This window comes from Nomascus leucogenys, chromosome 14 (genome assembly GCF_006542625.1).
Source record: "Nomascus leucogenys isolate Asia chromosome 14, Asia_NLE_v1, whole genome shotgun sequence".
In the NCBI taxonomy this organism is placed as follows: domain Eukaryota; kingdom Metazoa; phylum Chordata; class Mammalia; order Primates; family Hylobatidae; genus Nomascus; species Nomascus leucogenys.
Window position 1 is genome coordinate 92,795,539 of NC_044394.1, and position 18,315 is coordinate 92,813,853.

General features: G+C 53.3%; 1 protein-coding gene across 7 annotated transcripts in view; it reads right to left on the reverse strand.

The window, feature by feature from the left end:
• B3GNTL1 (UDP-GlcNAc:betaGal beta-1,3-N-acetylglucosaminyltransferase like 1) overlaps nucleotides 1–18,315 on the reverse strand; it is a 117,678-nt gene that overhangs the window by 89,043 nt on the left and 10,320 nt on the right. For all 7 annotated transcript variants that reach the window (XR_004033405.1, XM_030828271.1, XM_030828272.1 and 4 more), the window contains 2 exons: nucleotides 9,242–9,307; nucleotides 368–463 (listed from right to left, as the gene is read on the reverse strand). Coding sequence is in view for 6 of the 7 variants with exons in the window: in XM_030828271.1 (XP_030684131.1) it covers nucleotides 368–463; nucleotides 9,242–9,298 (153 nt within the window). In the remaining variant the exon portion in view is untranslated. The remainder of the gene's footprint in view (nucleotides 1–367; nucleotides 464–9,241; nucleotides 9,308–18,315) is intronic.

Here is an 18,315-nt window from a genome sequence, read left to right on the forward strand (position 1 = left end):
GAGCTCGTCCTCCCGCCCTCCCACCCTCCGCGTGTGGGATTCCTGACCTCACCCTCCTGCCCTCTGCGTGTGGGATTACCGAGCTCGCCCTCCCACCCTCCGCGTGTAAGCGGACCTGTGCCGTCGGGTTTCCCAGCTCAGAACTTGAACCAGCCTGAACTGCCAGCCTGAGACCAGCCTAGCGTGTGTGTCCGCTCGGGCCACCCTCATCTTCCACTCTGTGCGATTGACAGCATGTGAGTGAAGGCGACGACAGAAGGACCACGGCCCATGACGACGCAGACACAGGAGGCCACAGCATAATGCAGGACACGGCGCCCAGAGGCGACCTGCGCACCTGCCCCAGACGAGGCGTCAGGCGAGGTACCTGGGTCAGGAGCTGCTCGGGCGTCAGCTGGTTGATCCAACGTGTGTATCGTTCTGTGGAGTTAGGGGGATCTCTCCTCACTCGGCAGCCAATGATCTGTGAAAAACAACAGCAGAGCTCAAAACAAAGTCAGGTAGGCAGGTGCATGTGCACACCTGTGTGTATGATGTCCAGACAGGAAACAGAAATGCCGCAAATCTGGGTCAGGCAAACGCCGGGAGTCGAAGGCAAGGAGGAGGAGGGATGCCTGCTCTTGCTTGGGACAGCACAGCATCGATGGGCACGACAGCAGACGGCCCTGGACACGCATCTCGGCAGTGAACCGCAGAGCTGCTCTGGGCTAGATTGAGAATATGTCGCAGATGACATTTCCCCTTAATGAACTCAAATCGAATAGCCCGTATGCAAGGTGAGTTATTTCTAAAAACTCACTTCTTGAATCACATGCAAAGTGGGTGTGAGGAAACCGCTGCCTGTCCGCAGGCCTCCTGTCTGAACCGGCTCCATTCAGCTCAGAAAAGCAGCGTCCCTAAGTGGAGAAGAGTCTTGCGACCAGCCGGCTTCCTCCAGGGCCGACAACCCTCTCCCCGGGGAATCCAGGCCAGCACCCCTGCCTCACGTGACATCCTGTCAGTAGCCTTGACCCCTTCCTGGGCCCTGCAGAGCCTCAGAGCATCACCTGCCTCAGCCTTTCTCAACCCTCCCGCCGCCCTCCACCCCGCCCGGCCCCCTCTGTCCTGATCTCTGCCCCAGAGTGGGCTCCCAGCACTCAGCCCTGGCTCTGTTCTGCTCCTGAGATCCAGAGGTAGGAGGGCAGGTCCTTCAGGGCTCACGCTCACCTTGCAGCGGGAGGAGCTGGCTGGAGAGAGGACACCTGGGTGCGTCCACAGGAAATAGCACCCACCCCAAGTGAGGGCCCAGGGCCAGCAGAGCCGCCCGAGTGGACATCCTCACAGCACAGGGCCCAGGCCACAAGTCTCAGCGGACGCGGCTGATTCCGCCTCACCCAAGACCAACAAGGAGACAACAGTGAAAATGTAACCATGGTCCAAAGAGCAGCATCAGTGAGCCAGTCTCCTAACTCGGAAGTGATAAAGTTACATCTGAGGCCCCTGGATCTGGCTCCAACTAGTGTAGCATTTACATGTAGTGAGTGATTCGTTTCTACCAATGCAGTTAATGAAGCGCTTGGGGGAGGCTTCTGTTTGCATTTGTTGTTGTTTTTTTCTAATTAAACTTACTTTGAGAAAACTGTGAATTCACATTGCAGCTGTAAGAAATAACTGCAGAGAGACCCTCTGTGCCCTTCACCGCTTCCTCTGGTGGTAACGTCACGAGGACCCAAGGTCAACGCTGCACCAGGAAGGGGACACGATGGAGTCCAGATCCAGACGTCCCAGGGCACGAGGACCCGAGGCGCCCCTTACAGCCACTGGCAGCCCCTCAACGGCAGCCGCTGTGCTGTCCTGACGCCGTGGCTGTGCTGTCCTGACGCCGTGGCTGTGCTCTCCAGAGCGTGATCCGGGAACGTGCAGGAGGGGGCCTTCCGTGCCCGGCTTTCGTGCTGCTCCTCAGCTCCCAGGACAGGCTTCCAGTCGCCACATATAACAGTAGTCAGGTCCTGTACTGACGATCCCAAACATTCAAGTTCAGGTTTTCTGTGCAGCGTCTTCAATCCACTGGGATAAATGCCCAGGAGAGCAACTGCTGGGTCACAGAACAGTTACATGTTCAGTTTTTACAGAAACTTCCAAACCGTCTCCAGAGTGGCTGCACCATCTCTCACCCTCAGTGATGCATGAGGATCCAGCTTCTCTGCCTCTCGCCAGCACTGGGTGTCTTGGTTTTCATTCCGTTCTGATGACACCGTGCTTTAACACAGGCTCCCTGAAGGCTGGCGAGGAGCACCTTTTCGTGCGGTTCTTTGCCGTCTGTACACCCTCCTTAGTGAAATGTCTTTTCATGTGTTTTGCTCATTTTCTAATTGGAACAAAACGCGCTTGGCCATGGCTGTGTAATTCTTTTCATATGCTGCTGAATTCTATCTGTGAACCTTTCATGTCTCTCTCCTAAAGCATATGCTAAAAACAGTTGTGAATTAGGACAGCTCTGGAGCTGCCGCCCTGCCCAGCGAGGTTTCCCCACGCCCAATCTGACCAAGATGCATTTCTAAACTGTTCGGTGTGTCTGTTTCTGTCCATCCTGCACAGCATCGACCTATGTACCATTGCATCTGTTTCCTGGTCTTGTCTATACTGTCTCACGTTTGACTGCTGAACAGAAAAGATTTTGAGGCGAGACAAAGGAAAATGCTGATCAAAAGCTGGAGGTAGAAGTCCTCTGTTCCAAAACGTGAAGACAGAGAGGCTCAGCGTCTACACACAAACAGCGAGACCCTGAGGCCAGCACTCCCGGGTCCTGGGAGGCAGCCGTGGGTGACAGGTGGTGTGAGTACACGCCAGCCCACTCCTGAGAGTCCGGCTCCCACCGGGGCATGAGAGGCACCTGTCAGACGGGGGCTGATTGACGCCTGCTTCCTCCGTGCATGCCCGACCCCTCCCCACGACTCCCCCAGCTTCATACTTCCCAGGAAAGGTAGAGCCACACTGGGTCTGTCACCAAGAGTGAGGACGGGGTGGGGGATCCTGTGAAACTAGAGGCCCGAGGCTGGCAATTCCTGTGGCTTTAATTAACCACGAGCCACGAGCATTGGTCTACAAACGGAGGAGGTGAGAGGATCTTTTTTGGCCTCAACATTTTTTAACCTTGGAAGAAGGCAGCAAGCTCTCTCCCATGCAACTGCATCTAAACAGCAGTAGGAAGGCGTGGATTCCAGAGAGACCAACCGCTCCCTCCCGTGCACCACAGCGCCCAGCCGCGATGCTGCCGGCAGTTCCTCTGCAGGAGACCTCGCGCTCTCAAGAGGAGGCGCAGGGAAGAGGCGCGCTCTGCGTTTAATCCTGCACCGAGACGTCAGATTCTCAGGACAGGAGCTTCTGTGGGCGCCGCGCCTAGCACAGGGCCTGGACCCAGTGAGCAGATGTGAATGAGAGGGCTGTGCGCTGGCCCAAGAGGCTGGCTAACTTCCTCCAGGTTCCTAGAAGAAGCCACTTTCAAGACTCTCGACAAGCGTTGTGAGCTAATTCACTTGAAAGCCTCTGTGCCAACAGGCGGAGCAGAAGGTGCAGGTCGCTGGAGTCAATCCCAACAAGCAATCCTGGAACTCTTTCTAAATTTATACGGGGACCACCAGGATCTGGCAATTCCACTGAAAAAGAGTCAGAACGTTGAAAGGATAGGATAGTGACAGAAGGGGGGTGTGGGGGAACACGGGGGGCTGTGTTCCCTGAGTTGCCCACCACAGTCCCTCCCTGCCTGCCCTCCTCACATGGCCATTGACCTTCAAGCACTGAGAGGTGAGGTCTGCGCTCCCTCCCCTCAAATCTGGGGTCAGGGTGACACCACGTGACACGGTGCTCTGGGGCTACATCGTCAAAGGCAACACAGCTTCCGGCAGGCTCTCCTGGACACTTGTTCTTGCAGCCACCATGCTGCGGGGAAGCCCGAGCAGCTGCGTGGAGAGAAGGCGCCCAGCCCGGATCCCTGCCGCTGAGCGAGCGAGTGCGCAGGCTCCAGACGACCCCAGCCCGGCAGTGCAGAGGTGAGGACGCCTGCGAATGGAGACAAGCTGCCCCTCCTGACCCACAAAGACAGAAACTCAGACCTGCAAGGTGAACCCATCACACAGAAGGAAACTCACACCCTCGAGGTAAGTCCCCCATCATAAAACGTAACTCAGGGCTGGGACGTAACTCAGGGCCGGGCGCGGTGGCTCAGGCCTGTAATCCTAGCACTTTGGGAGGCTGAGGCAGGTGGATCACAAGGTCAGGAGTTCGAGACCAGCCTGGCCAACATGGTGAAACCCCATCTCTACTAAAAATACAAAAAAATTAGCCGGGCGTGGTGGTGCACACCTGTAATCCCAGCTACTCAGGAGGCTGAGGCAGGAGAATCACATGGACCTTGGAGGCGGAGGTTGCAGTGAGCCGAGACCGTACCCCTGCACTCCAGCCTGGGCAACAGAGCAAGACTCCGTCTCAAAAAAAAAAAAAAAAAAAAGGTACTCAGACTCACGAGGTGAGTCCCCCACACAGAAAGGAACTCAGACCCACGAGGTGAGTCCCCCCACTGCACGGCCTGGCACAGTTTACACGGCACTTGGCTCTAAAGACGGTGGCAAGAAGGTCAGGGCTGCTGGGGCTGCAGCTCAGGCTCCCTGTGGATTCGCCACGGAGGCTGAGTCCTGAAGACAGCAAAGGGGCGAGACCTTCGATGGGCAGCACAGGAGGGTCAAGTGTGTCTGGGTGAACCCGGGAGAGGCACCCTCAGTGCACGGTGCTGGGTGCGAGGGAGGAAGGAGGGGCCGGGCTGAGGCGGGGGGCAAAGTGTTACGAACGCAGCAAGAGCTCAGAAGGGTTCCTTTCCAGAAACACACGTTTCTGGAATGGACTCAAGAAGTCAGCTTCTAAATTATACTGAAGGAAAGAAAAGAAAACAGTTGCATTTTTGACACTAACATCAACTCCCTGGGGCCACTGCTTTGGAGTGAATGACTTGCTGTCCGCTGCTGCGTGGGAGGGGGACTGCGGGGGCCCCTGGTGTGGGGCGCTGTGGGCAGCTGGGGGTGCATGGGGAGCTCGTCCAACCACCAGGCAGGCGGCTCTCCCCCTGCACTGCTGCTGCTGAGCCACGCCCCAGGGTCCAGAGTCGCCAGCACTGGGGGCTTCGGCCGCCACTCCTGAGCAGCGATGGTGAAGGCGAAGGCGAAGGTGAAGGAGGAGCACCCAGGGCCGACAGCCCGAACTACAGCCCAGCAGAGCCTGGAGGCACCCGTCCAATGTGACCCTGTCACTCCCTGCCCCCGGAGTGAAGAGCACTGTCAGAGGAGAGCCCACAAGCACTCCAAGCCTTCAAGAGCTAAGAGTCAGTCACTGCAACAGCTTCTGCCTCTCCAAGGCCCAGTCTGGCATGTTCTGACCCCTTCCAGCTTGGGAAGTCACCCACCAGCCTGGGCACAGGCTCACAGGGCTGGGGGCTGTGGCCCTCCCAGGCTGCATGTGCAGAGGGGATGACGCCCCAGCCCTGTGCTCTGGGACTTCCTTAGACAAAGGCTGCAGAGTGCAACACGGACTTCATTTAAACAGAACACCTGGAAGTCCTGTTTATTTAAGTTAACAGGAAGCTTCTTTTGGGGGCAGAAGTGGAAGCAGGGAGAGTCGGCTGCCGTGCCGTCTGGAGGATTATGGCTTGGCATAGGCAGGGGGCGGGGAACAGCGCCCAGGATGCAGGGCACGGCGGCTCCACCCATTCCTGTGACAGGCAAGCTGTGGCTCAGGCTGCTTCACAGGAACCCTCCTGTCTTTGTTCCTTCACTTCGCTTCCCTAAACCTCCCTGCATGCTCCATCCCAGTAGACGAGGGTGGGTGGGGCTGTACCCTAAGATGGTGCACCTGCCCTCACGGGTTGTACCCTGAGGACTGGCTTAAACACTGGGAACAGAGATCAGTTCTGGAAAGGAGCTGGGTGGAGCCAGGGCAACCTTTGTGTTTGGTCTGGGGCGGTCTACAGGTGACCAGGAATGCAGGCTTTCCTCTCCGAGGTCTCCTGAGCACAGGCACAGAGGCGGGAAACCACAGGATACACAGCGTCAGGAATCCAAGGGTCAGCCGGGGCAAAAGGAGGAGGAAGGACGGGGGTCGGCTGGTCCTCAGGGGCAGGGGCAAGTTACAGGGCACAATGCGGGTTCCCTGTTCTCGCTAACCTTGCGTAACAATGCCCTACATGCAGATTCCTAAAGTTCTGCCGTGATTTATTTACATGCAAATGCACGGTTTACGAAAGCTGCCATCAAAGGTCCTTCCTAATTAGCTGGTTTCTTGTAAAAGATCTTAAGAAAACAACGACCAAGTACAAGTATCTCAGCGTTTATTTCATTCTCTCAGGACAAACTGTAATTCACGTAACCACTAACCAGCAACTGCAAATTAAGATTTTTGTAGGTCATGATTTCTAAAAAATCCAGCCACGCAATAACAGCCTTTCTAAAGCTGACTTTGTTTTAGTGAAACAAAACTGTGATGACATCCCTAAGTTTCCTCCAGAAGAGCTTCGACGTGGAGAAACGGTGTGGACGCTCCACCTTACCGCGCCATTGGGAGAAGAGGAGGCACCTGGAGTAGAAGCTTCTCTCCCAAGTGCACAACAGGGCATCAGCGAAGGCAGTGAGAAGAGTAGCGAGAAAAAGGTTTAAAATCATCGATGAAAATGGAAATCAAGGTTGTCTTGTTACAATTAAGACAAACTGACCATGTGCATTTTCCCCACATTCCTGTGTATCCCTAAGTATCCCAGCTCGTGTGAACACATACCACGAATTCCTGGTATCCCTAAGTATCTCAGCTCATTTGAACACATGCCACGAAGAACTGCCAAAGGCAACTCCATTAATGAAGCCATCAGTGTGGAAATGAAAACATATCTGAAAGTATCTCCTCCACTAAAATGTCAACACTTATTACAAAATTCCTTAGACATTTGTAGGATCGATTCTAAACAGCTGGCAACTATCGTTTCTAGCTGTTTAAAAATCGCTGTGGCACCTCAAGTACGGACGGTTCAGTCCAGCCACGGTTTCCAGATCACGGGCCACGGTTTCCAGCTCAGAGGCCACGGTTTCCAGATCACGGGCCACAGGTTCCAGCTGAGAGGCCACGGTTTCCAGATCACGGGCCACAGTTTCCAGATCACGGGCCACAGTTTCCAGATCACGGGCCACAGTTTCCAGATCACAGGCCACAGGTTCCAGCTCAGAGGCCATGGTTTCCAGCTCCCAGGCCACGGTTTCCAGCTCAGAGGCCACGGTTTCCAGATCACGGGCCACAGTTTCCAGATCATGGGCCACAGTTTCCAGATCACAGGCCACAGGTTCCAGCTCAGAGGCCACGGTTTCCAGCTCATGGGCTGGCACAGGGTCTGCGCCACCTTTCAGTCCACAGGACCACACAGCTGCAAGAGCAGCGACGCAAAGGGAGCCGTCGGGCAGCTAACGTGGCAGGGACACCCCTTTCCAGCCTCCACGTGTGAGATCTCACACCTCTCCATGAAAGGCCCTCCTGGAAACCCCAGACTCTGCACTTTCCTCACATAAATTGTCCACGGAAGTCCCTCCCAAAGGACATTTTCCCCCGGTTTTCCCCTATTCCCCACAAAGGAACCAGACTGGGAAAACCATCTGTGATCACTCTCTGTTTCCACATGACTGAAACCCCACAGCACCTGTGGCTGGGGTAGAAATCTCCCCTAATCCCTAGATCCCTGGACCCCCCCATCCCGCCCGACATGCAGACACTCTCGGACATCTCTCCCAGGTAATCCATGCCTGTAAACTTCCAGAAACCGACTTCTGCAGCCTGTGGCCCTGAGTGCCACGGATATGCTGTCACATACTCACACATATTTGTGGTTGCTACGGAGAAACATTCAGACATATTTGTGGTTCCTAAACTTTGCAAACATGTGACCCTTTTAAGAATCTGCTACAAGCCACAGAGCTCTCTCCTGCCCTCACAGAAAATGTGCCCCCACAGAAGGCCCTGCAGCCACGCTGGGGCCACTGAGCCCCAGGACCCGACACACCCCCAAAGGAGGCAACTGTGTGGGTCCCTCTGCACCCGAGAAGGTGGCCTGTGTCTCAGTCTGTCTCCTGCCTCACGTGAGACGCAAACCTCCGGGCAGCCGGCTGCACCCCCAGCACTGCCCACACCCAGCGCACCAGCCCTGCCCTGTCCCAACCCCCCTCCCCCTCAATGCTGCCCCCCAAACCCCAATACCCTTCCCCCCTCCAAACCCACTCTGGTTCCCCCAACACCCAGGCCCTCCCCTTCAGACGCCCCCAGCACACAAGTCCTGCCCTTGCCCCCCTGCCCCTGACCCCCCACAGGGTGAACTGTCACGAGCACCTGCTCTGTGGGGAGCCAGGCTCCCAGCGCCATGTGGGCCAGACCCTGCCGTGACCAGGCCCACCTGTGACCCGACCAGGATGTGACCAGAGCCGGCCGTGACTGAACCAAGTGGTGGCCCAACCGCACGTGCCCACGACGCACAGCCCCGGGGAGGGGAGGGCAGAGGGGCCTGTCCAGGGCCAGCACCAAACTGCCCAGGGGACGGACACTGTGGGTGCTGGACAGTTATGGATCCCTCGGTGTTAAACCCAAGTGATCACTGTTGTGATTCAATGTCTTCTAAAACTTGAGCGAGATCTCTGAGGACACAGTCACCTTCCCGGAAGCCAGCAGGAGCCTCGCGGTGGCTGAGACACCAGCTCCAAGGATCCCTGGGCCATGTGTCCCCACCATCTGCGGTGGGGGACGGAGGAGCCCATGGGGCACTGCTGGGCTCAGGAGGGGCCCAAGGAAGCCTGGCTTTGGAGGGGCAACCGAGAAGCTGTTCTAAAGATAAAAACCATAATTTAAGGTCGTCTAAGTAAGAAAAACGTTTAGCTGAGAACACGGTATAGCTCTCAGCCTGTGTTTTCCTGTCGAAGGTGCTCAGCTTCTAAAACGCTGATTAAAAACAAACAGCACAACCACCTTTGCACCCTATGAAAATAACAGGAGAAAAAATCAGGGGCATGTTTTTCTCCAAAGGAAAACACCCTCCAGGGCTGAGAGACACGCTGGCCGCAGATCCCTCTCCATGACTTGGCAGTCTCACCATGGCCTGATTCTTTCCACCCCTAGGAAAACTCTTTATTTAAAAAGCCACAGTGGTAATTTCACTGAAGGTAGTAACGACACTAAGGAGGCCAGTACTTACGCTCGACGGGTGCTGAACGGCAGCCTCGTGTTGCAGCCTCACCCGCTGGGGCATCATGACGTCATCCTGCAGTAAAGAACACACTTTCTGTTTGTTTGTTTGCATTGATTGATGGATGGACTAATACGGTCCCGCTTTATTGTTCAGGCTGGAGTGCAGCGGCACGATCATAGCTCACTGCAGCCTCAAACTCCCGGCCTCCACTGATCCTCTCGCCTCAGTCTCCCAAAGAGTTGGGATTACAGGCTTGAGCCACCATAGCCAGCCACAAGGACACAGTTAAACTCACATAAAGCAATTCCTGCTAGTAAGAAAGAAAACGATAGACAATCCAACAGCAAAACAGGCAAGGGCCTTGAACAGGCCATTCAGACAAGGGGGTTTCCAGTGGACCAACAACCTCATCAGCCATCAGAGAAATGCAAATAGTTATGCAACGGGAAGGGGAAAATAAAAACTGCTGACAATTCCAAGTGATTAGGCAGAACAAGAGCTCCCGTGCACTGCTGCGGTGAGGACCTGTCACCATGTGGAGGGCACCGTCTGAGGTGAGGACCTGTCACCATGTGGAGGGGACCGTCTGAGGTGAGGACCTGTCACCATGTGGAGGGGACCGTCTGAGGTGGGGACCTGTCACCATGTGGAGGGGACCGTCTGAGGTGAGGACCTGTCACCATGTGGAGGGGACCGTCTGAGGTGAGGACCTGTCACCATGTGGAGGGGACCATCTAGGTTGAGGACCTGTCACCATGTGGAGGGGACCGTCTGAGGTGAGGACCTGTCACCATGTGGAGGGGACCGTCTGAGGTGAGGACCTGTCACCATGTGGAGGGGACCGTCTAGGTTGAGGACCTGTCACCATGTGGAGGGGACCGTCTGAGGTGAGGACCTGTCACCATGTGGAGGGGACCGTCTGAGGTGAGGACCTGTCACCATGTGGAGGGGACCGTCTGAGGTGAGGACCTGTCACCATGTGGAGGGGACTGTCTAGGTTGAGGACCTGTCAACATGTGGAGGGGACCGTCTGAGGTGAGGACCTGTCACCATGTGGAGGGGACTGGCTGAGGTGAGGACCTGTCACCATGTGGAGGCAAAGCTGAAGAAGTGCTTCCCTAAGACCCTGACGTCTGACTACTTGGGTAGGAAAAGCCCTACTCACATGCACAGACGTGCTCATGGCAGCTCGTTCAAATGTGGAAAGAACCCAATAAGCTAGAATAGCAGATAAATGAATTGTGCAAGTTATTTTCAAATGCCATTCAGCAGCTGAACACAACAGAAATTTCACAAGCCTAATGTTCGGTGAAAGAAGCAAGACCCAAGAATATACATGGTATTTTCCACTTATTTAAATTCAAAACCAAGCCAAATAAACCATATTATTTAAAAAATGCACACACAGTGTGCACCAGGGTCCCGATTCCCGGGGAAGCGGGGCTGTTTCTCCCCAGCCGGGGCTCACAGGGCCAGGAATCGAGGGGCAGACGTGGGAGTGGCACTCACTGTCACCCCAGTGATGTACTAGGGGGAGCTCCTGCTTCCTGTCCCCTGACGTTGTGGTCTACAGGCCGAGAGGTCTAAGTCCCAGGGAGGAACACTGCCACCAGGATACGCACGATGACGCCGCTGGAATGGAGGTGAAGACCCCACCCAGCCCCTTTGGGCTCCTCATGCCTCTGAGTCCACGCCCAGAAAGGGATTGTCTGTGCTGGCCCGGGGATTGATCCTGACCACCCGCGGGAATGCGCCTACGTGGCCACAATGGAGGCAGGACAGAGTCTGCGATGCAGGAGAACCCTGGGGCATCAAATTACTCCACAGAGAACGGTTCAAATAAAATGGCCAGTGCGCAAAGACAGCCAGGCTTCTACGTAAAAACAGAGAAAATACCAGAAAACAAAAGACTTGATATATTCAAATTATCACACACAAAATATTTTTAAAATCTATGCAAGTTGTGTTTAAAAAACTAAAAAAGACATGAGCCAGTCATAAAAGGACAAATATTGTCACAGGAGGTCCCTTAGCAGAGCCAAAGTCATGGAGACTGGACGTAGACGGGTGGGAGCCAGAGTCTGGGGCGGGAACGGCTGTTTCACGGGGACAGAGTTTCAGTTCGGGAAGACGGAGGCGGCAGAGGCTGCACAGCAATGTGACTGTACTTAACGCCACGGAACTATGCACTTAAAAATGGCTAAAATGGTAAATTTTATGTTATATACATTTTACCACACACAAAAACTAAAAGACAAACTTGAACAATAGAACTTTTTTCTTTTTTGAGTCAGAGTTTTGCTCTTGTTGTCCAGGCTGGAGTGCGATGGCGCAATCTTGGCTCACCGCAACCTCCTTCTCCTGAGTTCAAGCGATTCTCCCGCCTCAACCTCCCGAGTAGCTGGAATTACAGGTGCCCACCACCATGCCTGGCTAATTTTCACATTTTTAGTAGAGACGGGGTTTCGCCATGTTGGCCAGGCTGGTCTCAAACTCCTGACCTCAGGTGATCCGCCCGCCTCAGCCTCCCAAAGTGCTGGGATTATAGGTGTGAGCCACTGCACCCGGCCAAGAATAGAACTATTAGAACTAAAAAACAAATCCCAATTAAGCATAACACAGACAAATTTAACAGCAAAACAGATTCTCTAAAGAGATAGTGAATTTGAACATGTATCAAAATAAATTATTCAGAACTCAGCATGAAAAGACCGGAAGATGGAAAACAGAGAAAAAAAAAAGAAGAAAAACCAAAACGATATAAAGTGTAAGAGGGTCCCAGAAAGAGAGGGAGAAAAGTGCACTGGAAACAGGCAAGCTTTGAAGAAACGACGGCTGACAAATTTCTGAGACCGATAAGGACGCAGGACGCACCTTTACAAAGCTCAGGCCAGGCAGGCCCCAGAAAACCCAGGTGCCGAGTCCACTTCCAGGAACGGATGAGTAAGTTGCTTCAGAACAAGACTTTCCATAGAATAGTGGGAAAAGCTAGGAAAATACTAAAACAAAACAAAATGCCTGTTGAAAGGCACTGGAGAACCACAGAGGCCACGAGGACCAAAGACCGAGGTCTGGAGCGGGGAAGCCCAGGGAGGTGAGCAGGACGCCCCCGGGGACGCGATGGGGCCTCGGGGCCGAGCTCGCCAGGCCACCAGCCCACCTGCCCATCGGAGCCAAAGTCAGCCCCAGGGGAGGTGATGGCCATCCCGACCATCCGGTTATTTCTAAAACCAGCGTCTCAAAGAGTTACTGATTCTGAGTGCAGTGGGGGAGAGGCCACGGCTGCGTGGCGCTTCTGCCACTCCCAGGGCTGGAAGGAAACATGGGGTTCGGGCACCTGTGAGGACGGGGACCGGAGAACACCCGAGTTTTCTGCTGGGACCCACGAGAACCAACTGCATTTAATTTGGGGAAGACAGAGAAAGAGGTCATTAGGAAGGGGCACGAAAGGGGCTTCCGAGGCGGTGGCCACAGGAATATTTGCTTTATGATACTTTATAGAGTTGTACATTTGTATTCCACACGAGTATCTGCCTTATGAAGCTTTATGTAGATTTGTGCCCTACATGAATATCTGCTTTACGATACTTTGATGATACTTTATGGACATTTGTGTTTTGTGTTCTTCTCTGTGTTTTTCTTCATAATGAAAATGATGAAACAAACAAGAATTTTGAACACGAGGTTGTTGCTGGAAGCACTTCTGTTCAACATCGTACTGGAGGGCCTAGTCAGTGTAATGAACTGAACCAAGAACGCGGAGTAACTAAGGTCGGAATAGAGATCGGAGGGGGGGAAATGATCCTTATTCACAGGTGACATAATCATTTCATAGTCAATTGTAAAGAATATGCAAAAACAACCTCTACTAGAATAAGCTAACGTAGCATATTTGCAGCAATAAAACTTGGAAATGAATTGTTAATACCCCTTTTCAATAGCACTGAAACCCACAAAATACTTAGAGATATATTTCATTAAATTTATGTTGAAGACCCACACCCTAAAAACTACAAAACATTGCAGAGAGAAATTTAAGAAGGCGTAAATACATGGAGAGATATACTATGTTTACGGATTAGAAGACTCAATACTAAGATCCTCAAGTGGATTTATAGACTCAGTGTAATCCCAATAAAAATCAGCAGGCTCGACAAGTTCATTCTAAACTTTTGCAGAATTCAAAGCACCTAAAAGAAAAAAAGAAAAAATCCAACATAACCATTTTGAGAGCAGGAAGAACAAAGCTGGAAGACTTACAATCTCAGATTTTGAGACTTACTATAAAGCTACACTGTAGCTTTATTACTGCAGCTGCTAGAATAATCATGTAATAGTAACCAAGACAGAGTGGAATTGGTATAAAGAGAAATATAAAGATCAGTGGAACAGAACAGAGTACAGAAATAGATCAAATAGATCAATGCTTTTGTGGATCCACTGATTTTCAACAAAGGTGCCAAGATAATTCCACAGAGAAAGAACAGGAATACTGGAAAAACCGGGCATCATCCATGAAAAACAATCCCCAGCCCCCATATACACCATCTTCAAAAACTAACCTGAAACGAACCACAGGTCTCAACATAAAAGATAAAAATAGAAGACATCCAGGAGAAAATGAAGAAAACCTTGGGGCAGACAAAGGTTTCACTCGATCTTAGCCAAAAGGCCGAGAAGCTGACAAAGATTTCTTAGGTTCTTAGACGGGACACAAAAAGCAAAAACCTTATTTTTAAGTGATAAAATGGTCATCATCAAAATTTAAAACTTCTGTTCATCAAAAGACACCACCCCACCTGCACCAGCGTGAACTCACCTTAGCACTGTCCCTGCCACACCTGCACCAGCGTGAACTCACATGAGCTTAGCACTGTCCCCGCCCCACCTGCACCAGCGTGAACTCACCTTAGCACTGTCCCCGCCCCACCTGCACCAGCGTGAACTCACATGACCTTAGCACTGTCCCCGCCCCACCTGCACCAGCGTGAACTCACATGAGCTTAGCACTGTCCCCGCCCCACCTACACCAGCGTGAACTCACATGAGCTTAGCACTGTCCCCGCCCCACCTACACTAGCGTGAACTCACATGAGCTTAGCACTGTCCCTTCCCCACCTGCACCAGCGTGAACTCACATTGGCTCCTCTCTGCTGTTTTCTAAAGTTGCAGCAGATTCTATACAGCTGATACCAACATTCTTTTCTAAACAATTCCAGGCTAAAGCTGACAAGTCAAATATAGAAGTCAGGTGGCATGTGATAAAGAGATGAGGAAAAACACACTTCCTCACTCAGCTAGCAACATCTGCATTTAATCAGTTACTGACCAGTGTGCCATTCTAAATATAGGGAAAATAGCACGATTCAGGAATCTCTTGGTCACCACCATGCTCTGTGGTGAAACGCTTTGCTCTCAAAACCACCCAAGACAAAGCACGTGGCCTCGTGTCCCCTTTCTGTTAAACGCATGCTGGGGAGGCGCCAGATCTCCTTCCTCCAGCCCCACGTCTCCTGACCTCCAGCAGCTGCAGCGAAGAGCTGGAAGGAAAGTGGAAACCCAGCCTTTGTGGGTTAAATGGGCTGACGCTTCTATAACACTCACTAGCAGTGGGACACGGTGGGACAAAATGTTTCATCACAAAGGAGGTTGAAATTGCCTGTCTCGATTTTCTGCAAATTAGTAAGTTAAAAGCACTTCCTCCCCTACTGATTCTGCGCTAGTTCCTTCTACCTCGCCAGAGAAAACACCGGACCGTGTGTCTCTAACACTGGAGATGTCGGAGGGTACGGTGTGGGGAGGACTCGCCTGATACGAGGTCCCGTGTCCCCACATTTCCTGTTGGACCTAAAGGCTAAACAGGGGTGAACGTACAAGAGGCTCCAGGCGTCCACTCCTGGAGGCAGAGTCCCTGATGTGCTCAGGCAGCAGAGCAGCCGTCCTGGTCGTCTGCACAGGAGCCCCCAGCGCCGGCCTCAGGTGGTCCCGGCCGCGGCTACTGGCCACGTCAGCAGCAGCCTCTGCGTGGGGTCCTCCAGGCTGGCGGGCCCTGCTTCTAAATTCAGCATCGACTCCCTGCTAGAGGTGGTGCTCCACGGTTTCCTGAATAGTTTCTTGAACTGGAAATCAAGTCACCTCCAAGACCACACAGCAGTTCAGACAGAGTTCACGAGACTACGCACAAGACAGGCGCGGACGTGGCCAGCAGAGCCTTCTCTCCTCCGCCTCCAATCTCCAAGTCAGGTGGGTTGCGTGGGGGGCCTCAGCTGTTGAGGGATAAACGTCTGTGTCCTGTGTAGAGACCGGGATCTCTGTGTGGAGGGAAAAGCTGGCAACTGTGCAGGGCCCCAACCCCACCAGGAGAAGAGGACTCTGGCCCAGGGGCGAATCCACGCGTGTCAACACGCCCCCGGGGCTGAGCCTGCGGAAGCTGCGGGTGCCTGGTGTGGGTCAGGCCTGGGTGAGGGGCCTGAGGTCCATGATGCCCCCGACACTCGGCATGCCCTGGTCACCCTCTGCAGCCAGACAGGCAGACACTGTGATGCTGAGGAGTGACCATAACGCCATAGCCACGGGGCCTGGGCCGTGCTGCTCAGGCGTGCAAAGCACTGCAGCTCCTGCCAGACACATCAGCCGGCAGAGAGGGCAGCAAACGGCTACTTCTGGCCAGGATCTCCAGAGCAGAGAGCAGCCGGCAGCCGCAAGACCGCAGTCCTCGTTCCAGGAGCAAGACGTCCTCCAAGGTCGTGGGGCCTAGTCAAAGAGCATGGAGGCCAGTCTGAAAGGTCCCTCGCTGGCCAAATCACAATGTGAACAGCACAGTAAGTGACAGTAACTAATGATAACTCAAATAAAACAGAAACCGCGGAGTCCACACACGTGGAAACTGTGAAGTCCACACACACACACACACACCACAGAGTCCACCCACACACAATGGTGCGGAGTCCACACACGCACGGATGCCATGGAGTCCACACACACAGACACAGCACAGAGTCCACACACACACAGACAGCACAGAGTCCACACACACACACACACACAGACAGCACGGAGTCCACACACACAGACACAGCACAGAGTCCACAGACACGGACACCGCAGAGTCCACACACACATAAATGCAGGTGTCCATTGCAAGTCTGATGAGGAGCAGGATGTGTGCTTGGCCTCGCCTTTCCACAGAGCAGGTGCAACCTGCCCCAGGTGCTAGAGCTGAGCCCCCTCAGCAAAGAGGCAAATCAAAACCACATGTCTGACGCAGGCAGCGAGAAGGCCGTGTCACCTCCGAGATATGCCGGAGAGAGCTGCACAGCCTAACCTCACTGTGAGGAAACAGATAGCACGAGTGTCGGGGCGTTCCACGAAGAAAGTGCCTCAGAACCTTCAAAACATCAAGAAGAGCAGAGTCAAGGCGGGGCTGAGGGTATTCCAGGCAGAGGAGATTACAGAGACACAGCAACTAAATACAGCGCGATTCTGAGCAGGGGCTTCTCCGACAGCACCACTGGGACAGCCTGGCCCAGCCCCGGGTGACAGTCGTGTCCGGGTGAGCCCATCCCTGTCGTGACGGGAGGCCGTGGGCTGCAGGAGAATGTTCTCGGCAGGACGTACACACACATACTCGGGATGACACGCACGATGCTGGTGTCCTAAGCCAATGACGCAGGGAGAATGAAAAGTTCTTTGCAGTATCCTTGAAAGTTTCTGTGAGTTCTGATAGTTTCAAAGGGGAAAGAGAAACGAGCAAAAAGATGCAAACACTTTTCACAGAAAAGGAAACCCACATGGCCAAGAACAGAAGACGATGCTCACCCCAACCTGTGACCAGGAAGTGCAAATCCAGGCGCGGCGAGGCCCCCTTCGCTCCTGCTCAGCCAGCAAAAGTGAACCCCCAGAATTCTAAGTGCTGGAGAGCCAGAGAGAGCGCAGGTGTTCGCAGGCATCTCTCTTCCGCGCCCTGGGAGCCGGCAATTCCACTTCCAGGTACAAACCTAAGAGGAATACACATGCACAGCCAGAGGTGTGTGTGCACAGGCCACAGCAGCACCATTCCTAAAAGCAAAAACCTGGTGGCAGCCCAAAAGCCCGTCCACAGGAGGACAGACGGATGCACGCAGCAGGTTTGCTCAGCAGAATGCTGCACAGCAGAGAAACCAAACAAACTGCAGATGACAGATACACAGAGCGGGGCAGGGAGCCTGCAGAAAAATCCACCCTTGACCAATACACAGAGCGGGGCAGGGAGCCTGCAGACAGACCCACCCTCGACCAATACAGAGCGGGGCAGGGAGCCTGCAGACAGACCCACCCTCACACGGCCAAGTGATTTTCAACAAAGGCATCAGCAAGTTCCATGGAGAAAAGAAAGCTCTTCAATAAATGGGGCTGGGACTGAATATTCACATAAAAAAAAACTAACCTTGACATTTACTTCACGCCACATACGGAAATTAACTAGAGATGGACAAGAGACGCCGATAGGACAGTCAAAACTGGAAGCTACCAGAAAAACACAACTTCTCCTTCGGGGTAAGCAAAGATTTCTTAGGAAAAAAATTTAACTAGAAGACAGTAAACAAGCTGGACTTCACTGATGTTAAAATCTTCTGCTCAAGACACCATTAAAATATGAAGAGGGGCTGGGCAAGGTGGATCATGCCTGTAATCTCCATGCTTTGAGAGGCTGAGACAGGAGGATTGCTTGAGCCTGGGAGGCTGAGGCTACAGTGAGCCGAGATCGGGCCACTGCACTCCAGCCTGGGTGACAAAGTGAGACGCTCTCAAAAAAAAAAAAAAGCAAGCCACTTACAGGGAAAAAATATCCACAATCCATATACCTGAGAAAGGACTTGTATCTAGAATATGTCACAAAACTCTTTAACTCATTAATAGTAAGATAAACAGGCCAGGTGTGGTGGCTCACGCCTGTAACCCAACCACTCTGGGAGGTCGAGGCGAGCAGATCACCTGAGCTCAGGAGTTCAAGACCAGCCTTGGCAACATGGAGAAACCCCGTCTCTATTAAAATACAAAAAATTAGCTGGGTGTGGTGGTGTGCGCCGGTAGTCCCAGCT